This window comes from Hibiscus syriacus, unplaced genomic scaffold (assembly GCF_006381635.1).
Source record: "Hibiscus syriacus cultivar Baekdansim isolate YM2019G1 unplaced genomic scaffold, ASM638163v2 tig00110482_pilon, whole genome shotgun sequence".
Taxonomy (NCBI): Eukaryota; Viridiplantae; Streptophyta; class Magnoliopsida; order Malvales; family Malvaceae; genus Hibiscus; species Hibiscus syriacus.
The window spans coordinates 1,451,822-1,461,603 of record NW_024062758.1 but is presented as its reverse complement, the minus strand read 5'-3'; the positions used below and the strand labels follow the sequence as shown (position 1 = coordinate 1,461,603).

At 34.1% G+C, this 9,782-nt stretch overlaps 1 protein-coding gene and 1 pseudogene across 1 annotated transcript; both read left to right on the top strand.

Annotated features, from left to right (window-relative positions):
- The first annotated feature begins 439 nt into the window (after positions 1-439).
- Positions 440-2,714, top strand: LOC120128814 (annotated as a pseudogene).
- Positions 2,715-8,908: 6,194 nt separating this feature from the next.
- On the top strand, positions 8,909-9,782 carry LOC120128636. The gene is made up of 2 exons (XM_039146288.1): positions 8,909-9,592; positions 9,642-9,782. Exons 1-2 carry the CDS (start codon positions 8,909-8,911, stop codon positions 9,780-9,782), a joined length of 825 nt encoding a protein of 274 aa, XP_039002219.1.

The following is a 9,782-nucleotide window of genomic DNA, read 5'->3' as shown; positions in this document are numbered from 1 at the left end:
GTATTTTTTAGCCTTTATTATAGACAACGTATATCAATATATCATACAAATATAATTGTTTAAATTTAAAAACTCTAGAAAGAATAACACTTCATTCTACTACATAGTATTAAATGAGTTCAACCTTTCCTAACAGTTTAAATATATTAGAATAAATTAAATAATATATAAAAATAAGTTAAGAAAAAATTCTTTCAAATTCGATAAATTTAGGGGATTTTTAGTCAACATTTGATCACCTAAGCGAGCCAGTTGCTTCCGCCATGACCGTGGGGGAAAATTAGAGTCCGTAGATGAAGGCAGAAAATGAGAATGGAACGGCCAAAGATCTAACAAAATCATATTTGAGGTGAATTTACACATTCGCCTTCTTTAAAACGAAGATTGCGGGTACGTTAACCGCATTATTCTGCGAAGCTCAACGGTCCGTTAAAACTGCAAAAGAAAGTGAGAATCGCTTTATAATTTTGAATTCAGATTTTTTGTTTGTTTCATCTGTATATGTTTCTAGAATCTTTTTCGGTATTAATTTGATCGGATTTGGATGCTCAGATCTTCAATTTCGGGTTCTCTTTAAAGTAAACTTCTCAAAATTTTCACCTAATTTTGCTTTTAATTATTTCTGAATCTGTCATTTTGCTGCATGAGCATGCATCCGAATTTGAAATTCTATTCCCCAATTATGTGATTCTTTCCAAAAATAAAAAATAAAATTGTGCTTTACAGTTCAATCCAACATTTGCATATTGAGTTTCTCAATTTGAAGTTCAATCCAACATTTTGCGTTTATTGATTTTTGTATTCGGCTTCGTATGAAACAGGCGATAGAAAATGGCAGATGGAGAAGATATTCAGCCACTTGTTTGTGACAATGGGACTGGAATGGTGAAGGTAAACATTCATCAGATATCCGTTTCACTGTATTACTTGCCAATTATATTTCTTTAAATGTGTTCTGATTATTTTTTGAGAATTGATTTTATTGATTGGTGATTTGGATTGTTGCTGATAGATGTATAAAATTTTCAGGCCGGGTTTGCTGGAGATGATGCTCCAAGAGCAGTGTTCCCCAGCATAGTTGGTCGACCCGACATACCGGTGTGATGGTTGGCATGGGCCAAAAGGATGCTTATGTGGGAGACGAAGCTCAATCCAAAAGAGGTATTTTGACCTTGAAGTACCCAATTGAGCATGGTATTGTTAACAATTGGGATGATATGGAGAAAATCTGGCATCATACTTTCTATAACGAGCTCCGAGTTGCCCCCGAGGAACATCCAATTCTCCTTACGGAAGCCCCTCTTAACCCCAAGGCTAATCGTGAGAAAATGACTCAAATTATGTTCGAAACATTCAATGCCCCCGCGATGTATGTCGCTATCCAGGCTGTTCTTTCCTTGTATGCCAGCGGTCGTACAACAGGTTAGCACATTGGTTTGGTCACAGTCCTAGCACCGACATCTTCAGTCATATAAACGTCACTTTATTTATTTTTATATGACAAAAAGGAAAGATTCACTATTAGAAAAGATGATACGAAAGAGAAAAAAAAGGTGAAATGAGTAAATTTTGCTGGTTGAGACCATAAATTACGTGCTAAGTTAGGTTGACATAATTATTTTTCGGTATTGTAAATATTATGTTTCACTTTACTTTTGAACCTAACATGCAAGGTTAATGTATAGGTATTGTTTTGGACTCTGGTGATGGTGTGAGCCACACAGTTCCTATCTACGAAGGCTATGCTCTCCCACATGCCATCTTGCGTCTCGACCTAGCCGGTCGTGATCTTACTGATGCCCTCATGAAAATCTTAACGGAACGTGGGTATTCCTTCACCACGACCGCTGAGCGTGAAATCGTGCGGGACATAAAAGAGAAGCTTGCTTACATTGCTCTTGACTTTGAACAAGAGCTTGAGACATCGAAAACCAGCTCCTCTGTGGAGAAAAACTACGAGCTACCAGATGGACAGGTTATTACAATCGGGGCTGAACGGTTCCGCTGTCCCGAAGTCCTCTTCCAGCCATCCATGATTGGGATGGAAGCTGCTGGCATTCATGAAACCACATACAACTCCATCATGAAGTGTGACGTGGATATCCGAAAGGATCTGTATGGAAATATTGTCCTCAGTGGTGGCACCACTATGTTCCCTGGAATTGCCGACAGGATGAGCAAGGAAATCACGGCACTAGCTCCAAGCAGCATGAAGATTAAAGTGGTTGCACCACCGGAGAGGAAGTACAGCGTTTGGATTGGAGGCTCCATTTTGGCATCTCTCAGTACCTTCCAGCAGGTATTATCTTTTCATTTTACTTCAAAGTATTCATGATTGCGACTAATTTCTAATGCACACACGAACATGAGAACATGAATGTAATTCTTTGATGAGTTGGCGTTCATGGCTGAGAATTTATCAGAACTTACAGAACGAAAAGAAGTACGAAGGCGGCAGACTAGGGTTAGGTTAAGAGTATAACAACCAAGAAAAAAAAAACAATGGTTTGTGTAATTCCCATGTGGATGTGGATTGCAAACCCATGCGCATCCATGATTCTTAATCCAGATCCAAGTAATATTGGGTATTTTATTTGCAGATGTGGATTGCAAAGGCAGAGTATGATGAGTCTGGCCCTTCAATTGTCCACAGGAAATGCTTCTAGTTATGCAAACAACAAGAGATTGGGCGGTGAGAGATCGACAGTGCACATTTTGGCATCAAGGCAGTGCTAATAAACCAACAAGGTTGCTGTTTTACCAAATCATTTTCCCCCTTTCGGTTGTTTTTTTCCCTGTTGATTAAAAATATTAATTTTGAATTTGTTAGTTGGATTTTTATCAATTGAATTCGAATCACTTTAGATTCGAATATTTTTATATCCAAAGTATTAATTTGATTATTAATCAATTTTGTATTGAAATTTGAATTATATAGAATGAATTTTTAAGTTTAAATAAACATTTGTAGATATAATGTCGACAGACCCCATTTATTCTGCTCTAGAACAAACATCTTTGTCTCAGAGACTCGTGGTATTAAAGATGACAACTATAATATCATCTTTGAAAAGAGATTTAGAAAATTTTCTTAAGTTCTATTTAGAAAAAAAAGCTTTCTTAAGATTGTTATATAATAAATTATCTTATGTAAAAAGGTTATTTGTAATTTTATCTTTCTTTACGTTAAAATTTAAGATTTAATTTTTATTTAAATTTAATATTATTAAGTTTTCTTTGTTTATATTATTAAGTTTAAATTAATAATGTTATTAGATGCCATTTTAAAATGAATAAGAATTTCTTAATCCATTTAATAATAATAGAATCTCATGTAACCAAAAAAAATAGAATAATAATAGAATCTCAATGACGTAGTCTAAAAATATTTGTACCTTTCATATACTGATGTTAAATCCAGCGTAGTTAGAATGTAAATTACCCATGATTTCTTTTGCATTGTCTTTAATTTATTGAAAATATCTTATATATTATATTTATTCATAATTATTTTAGTCATTGATAATTTATACATATTCTAAAATTTTTAAAAAAAATAATACTCATTTAATCAGTAAAATCGCTTGATAGATTCATTCGATAAATATTAAATTGAGTGACCTTTAGTTCAAAGAAATGTTAGGTATCACACTTTAAAGTAATTAATTAATGCTCTCCCATCCAAACTACCATGATGCGCATTTATTTCTATAAATATATAACATGTCGACATTATTGGCATTTCCAAAATACAAAGCTAGAAAGATTACCCAGGTACGTAACGCATGCAACATATTTAAAGCTGGTTTCTAAATCAAAACATACTTTTTTTTTTAATGAGAAAATAACCTCAGTTATCGAAAATGTCTTATAATATACGATTTTAACCAACTTTTTTTGGATTTGTCAAAATGACCAACAAAATCGCAACACGAACTCTAATTTTTTAACTCAGAGAATTTTCTTTAAAAAGATAGTATCCGCGCGGACGTGTCGAAGACACGTATTACCACGACCACGAGACGGCGGCGACGGCGGTGCGTAAGAGCACCCTTGTTCTCTCCCACTCAACAAGGAAGTGGGAAATCAAAGCCTTAAATACACATTCTCAATAGTGTTTCCAATACTATGTGAGATTGAGCATTGCCAACACTTGGGAATCTTTTACACTATCGCAACACATTCTTTATTGTTTCAAACTAAGATCTTACAAATGGCTTGGGAATTTTTTACACTATCGCAACACATTCTTTATTGTTTCAAACTCCACGTGAATTTGGAATAGTTAAAATATAAACTTATTTTGGATTTTTCACTATCGTAACATTTTTTCACTATCGCAACAACACGTTTTTCAAACTCTCGCAATACATTTTAACTATCGCAACACATTTTTCAAAATCGCGTTGCGAATCTGGAAACTGAGTTGAAAAATTAGAGTTCGCGTTGCGATTTTGTTGGTCATTTTAGCAAATCCAAAAAAGTTGGTTAAAATCGTATATTATAAGGCATTTTCGGTCACTGAGGTTATTTTCTCTTTTTTTTATTGTCCGCATCTACTATTTTTATTTTTGATGATTTGACATGATTAAATCCTAATTGTTTTTCATATTTATTATGGTTTGATTCTAATAAGTGGTATCATCCCCTTGTTATGATGAATCATCAAGGATCAATTGATTTTAAATTGATGTTTCATGGGATTAAAAAAATTCGAATGAAATTTTGATATCATCTTTACAAATTATGATGGAACAACTTAGGGTTTATAATTTTTATGCGGTTTAAAAATATTTTGAAATTTACAATTGGGAATATATACAATTGAGAACCAATTATGAGATTCGAGACTGAATATTAAGAAGCGACTGTCTTGTCTTCAATTGATTAATCGATTAGGGCTTCAATTTTGCTTAATTAATTGAACAACAAATTGATTCAAGCTTTTGTGCTGAACTGATTAGTTTTTGTATTGCGATTGCGGGTGTTCTCTTTTCAAATTCATTGTATTATTTGTTTATAATTATTCAATTATATACGTTTCTGACATTGAAATTTATGAAGGCTTAGAATTAGGGTAGCAGAGTAGTGTTGCCTTTTTGGTAATTTACATGACATGACTTTTTATTCCTTCTAGTAGTTTGCTATCGTTGACTTCTGTGTATCCTTCGCTTCAAGTTTCCTCTTTTTAAAATTAGTCGGATCTTACGTTTTCTGTCTATATACAGAGATTTTTCTCAGGGATTTATTTACAGGGATTACTTCCTATTACAGACGTACATATGTAGACTGCATATGAAGTTCTGCCAATTATGTATTTATTTATTTATTTATTTATTTATACATTCATTGTATTTTATCTTTATTTTTAATTTTTGGACTGCCAGAGGTCTTCCACGGAAGTTGCTCTCAATCTGACGTTGAGGGCAGCCTACTACCCTACCTCCCCTTATCCCATTGCAGATGGGAATAGGGTTTTGTTGTTGTTTATAATTATTCAATTGCTTCAACATGCAATTGAGTTTACTTTTGTTATTAAAGATTGGATTCGTCTGTTGCACTCTCAATATATATTAGTTTTTATTAATTTGGTATTAAACCTATGATGTTTAATAATTTGTGATATATATCAAAATTAAAATATATATTCGAGTTGATTTTGATTTTTTTAACGTGTTTTGGTTTAATTTGATGAATCCGAGAAGAATAGTTAAATACTTAGATTTTCAGTTTCTTATAACGTGTTTAGACAACCTTGTTATTGGTTACTTTGAAAATCATGACGAAAATTCAATTTTGAGCTTCAATTGTTATTGGGATATTAAATTCTTTAATAACTTATCAGTTATCGAATATAGATATGTATGATGCTACTGTTATGGATTATAGAATATAAATGGCATCAATATACTCGATTCAATTTGATTAAACATTTAATTCAATAGTATGTACTTTGACCTTAACTTTTGATTAAATGTTGATTGTTTTAAATTCAGTTTGTCCTTGGATTCCTATTACTAAAATAAGAACAAATACGATCAATCAATATCTTCTTCAACCTATGACCTTTGTAGTTCTTTGACGATCCACTAACCACCATATACACCTACTGGCATGAATCACCACCTTATTTCATTTTTTTTTCAATTGTATTATTTTTCTCTTAAAAAAATTCCATATAAAGATTTTTCACAATTTTTATATATGATATATATAAGTAATATTATATGCTATTTAAAACAATAGATTAAAATTTATTAATAAAATTTTAGATATTGTACTCATGTTTTACATATTTATAGATTTTACATATTTGTATCTATAATAATTATTTTTATTATACTTCGGTGCAGTGGCAGAACATAAGAAGGGTTTGTGGGAGCCATGGCCCCCTAAAAAAAATTATAGTTTAGACCCTTAAATTTTTTTTAAAAAAAAAAATTTGTTCCTCCCAATTTTTTTTTAAAACTTAAATTAAACTTTAAAATGTGTTGATATCCTTAATTAAATCATCTCCCATAAGTTCAAAAGCCTCTCAAAATTTCAAAAACTTTAGCTAGACTCTAATATTTTTGGAAAAATATAAACGAAACCCATCAAAATTTTTGAAAATTTTAATTTAAACTTATAAAATTTTAAAGTTTTAAGTTGGCCCTCCAAACTTTATCACCAAATGCCGTCACTGCTTTGATGTAGGAATAGATCAAACAGTATAAGCAGAGATAATCAAATTCTTAAAAATTTTAAATTTTTATATATTTTAAATATGTTTTTATTTTTTATTAATAATATATTTAGGTAATTATAAAATTTGATAAGTTATTCTTCCTTAAAAATTTATAAGTATATTATTCATAATGTCGTGGATCCATCGCTTCGGTGTCGAATATATATATACATACACTGGTTTATATATTATGTTTAGGAACTATGTATTTAAATATTTGACAGGACAGCTAAATCACACCAAATATTACAGGGCATTCATAGAAGCATTTCACCTCACTGAATGAATCATTATCTCGCAGGAAGAAGTCTGGGAAGCTATTCGTTCGATAAATCCTTTGAAGGCCTCTAGTGAGGATAGACTCGGAGCAGTATTTTATCAAAAATTCTGGCACATCATTGGCTCTGATGTCTCCGATTTCTGCATTGCTACTATTAAAGGGGAATTTCCTATTTCGTCTATCAACCTCACGCACATTGTCCTTATCCCAAAGGTGAACGACCCAACGAATATGTCACAGTTCCGATCAATAAGTCTATGTAATGTTTTCTTCAAGATTATCTCAAAAATGTTAGCAAACAGACTCCAATTCACGCTCCACCTCTGCATCGATGAAGCGCAGAGCGCTTTTATTCCTGGTAAACTAATTACTGATAATGTGATTTCAACCTATGAAAATCCTACATTCTCTGAAGAAAAAACGAACTGGTCGTAAAGGATCCTTCGCGCTTAAACTCGAGATGAGCAAAGCTTATGATCGTGTGGAATGACATTTTTTAGAACAAATTATGAGAAAGATGGGTTTTTCAAAAATTTGGATCTCTTGGATTATAAATTGCATATCCTCGGTTTCTTATTCGGTGGTGATAAACGGTCAATTGATTGATATTTTCTAGCCTTCTAGAGGCCTTCGCCAAGAGGATCCGGTGAGCCCATACCTTTTTCTTATCTGCAGTGAAGGATTGTCTTCCCTTCTCCGGTCGACTTCCACTAATTGTAGCCTCAAAGGAGTCCGCATAACAAGGAGTGTCCCTCTTATAACGCATCTCTTTTTCGCGGATGATAGCCTAATCTTTGGTGAGGCTTCGAGAGAGGGGGCTTTGGATTAAAATTGATTTTAGAGTTGTATTCTGCTTGTTCGAGGCAGATCATCAATTTTGAAAAATCTAGTGCCTTCTTCAGCTCTAATGTTACCGAGATTGCCAAATCCGAGGTTTACCAAGTTTTGGATGTTGTGATTACAAATAATCCTGAATCTTATCTTGGTCATCCATCTATTGTTGGGAGAAACAAGAGGAAAGCCTTCCTTAAACTCAAAGAGAAGTTTCACAATCGAGTTCAGGGGTGGAGTTCTTGATGGGTGGTAAAGAGGTATTTATCAAGGTTGTTCTTCAATCTATCCCTTTATATGTGATGTCCTATTTTTTGCTCCCTAATAGTCTATGTAAGGAACTTGAAGCCATTTCAGCGCGCTATTGGTGGCAAAAGTCAGCTAACAAAAGAGGTATACGTTGGTGTAGCTGGGCAGAGTTGTGCAAATTAAAGGAAGATGGAGGAATGGGTTTCCGGGACTTTGGCAAGTTCAATATTGATCTACTTGCTAAGCAAGGCTGGATTATTATTATAAACCCGGACTCTCTTGTTGCTAGGCTTCTTAAAGCCAAATACTTTCCTAACTCGTCGTTTATGGAGGCAAATTTGGGTTCTTATCCGTCTCTTGTTTGGCGAAGTGTTTGAAGCTCTAGGTGTCTTCTTGAGAAGGGCATTGGATGGAGGATCGGGAATGGTCTGTCTGTCTCTATTTGGAATGACTTTTGGCTTCCGGGGTTCCCAGTTCGCAAAGTAACATCAACCCCATCAGCGCAAATGGAATTAGTTTCATATATAATCTCTATGGATGGAAGGATTTGGAATTCTAATCTCATCAACTCTATCTTTAATGAGGAAGATGTAGAAACCATCCTTGATATTCGTCTGCCGAATTCCACCCAAAATGATATCCATTGTTGAAAGGGTGAAGGTTCTGGTCTTTATATTGTTCGTAGCTGTTATAAACTCTTAATTAGCTACAACAACGGTAATATTGGCATTGATAATGTATTCAACTTAATTTGGAAGCTACAGTGTCAGAACAAGATAAAGATTTTGCTGTGAAAATTTGTAAGAAACTATATCCTCACAATGCAGAATCTACTTATCAAGCGAGTCAGTAACAGCAACTCCTGTCCTAGATGCAACCAGTCAATTGAATACAATACACATGTGGGCAGGGATTGTCCATACGCAAGGAAAATTTGGAGGCTACTAGATATCCAGTGGTCAAATGACGCAAGCAACTTATGTTTCGAGGAATGGCTCCTATGGCTTTTTAAGGCACACTATAAAGGTAAACACGTTTCTATTGTAACTACTATTTGGTCTCTTTGGTTTGCAAGAAACAGATTCATCTATGAACACCAATACCAATCAGAAGAGAGTGTTGTTACCTTTGTTCGTAGTCATTGTATGGAAATCAAATATGTTTCCTCCTCATTGCTCCATCCACACACTCATGTCTTAGTTCGGTGGAAACCTCCTCTTGAGCCCACAGCAAAGGTGAACTTTGATGCCTGTTTTTCCTATACACAGAAGAAATCTTGCTCAGGATTCATAATTAGAGATAGTGTAGGATATGTTCCAGGATCTAGTTTTATTCACAACGAGCGCATCACCTCTGTGTTTATGGCAGAAGCTATAGCAATCCTCCAAGGTGTAGAGTTCGCAAAGGACCTTAGAATTACAAGAATAACATTAGAGAGTGACTCTAAGAAGATTATCCAGAAATTGAATGAGAACACATCTTATATAGGCCATATCATTAGGGATGTAAAGAGTGCAGCAGGATCTCTTACTTTGTGTTCGTTTGGCTTCACAGGCAGAAATTGTAACAGGGCAAGCACATGCAATGGCATTGGAGGGTTCTCGAGCTGGCTTTGACCAATTTTGGATCGAGGAGGCGCCGGAGAAAGCCCTTCAAGCAGCAGATGACGATCGGCGATCCATTGACCCACCGTGA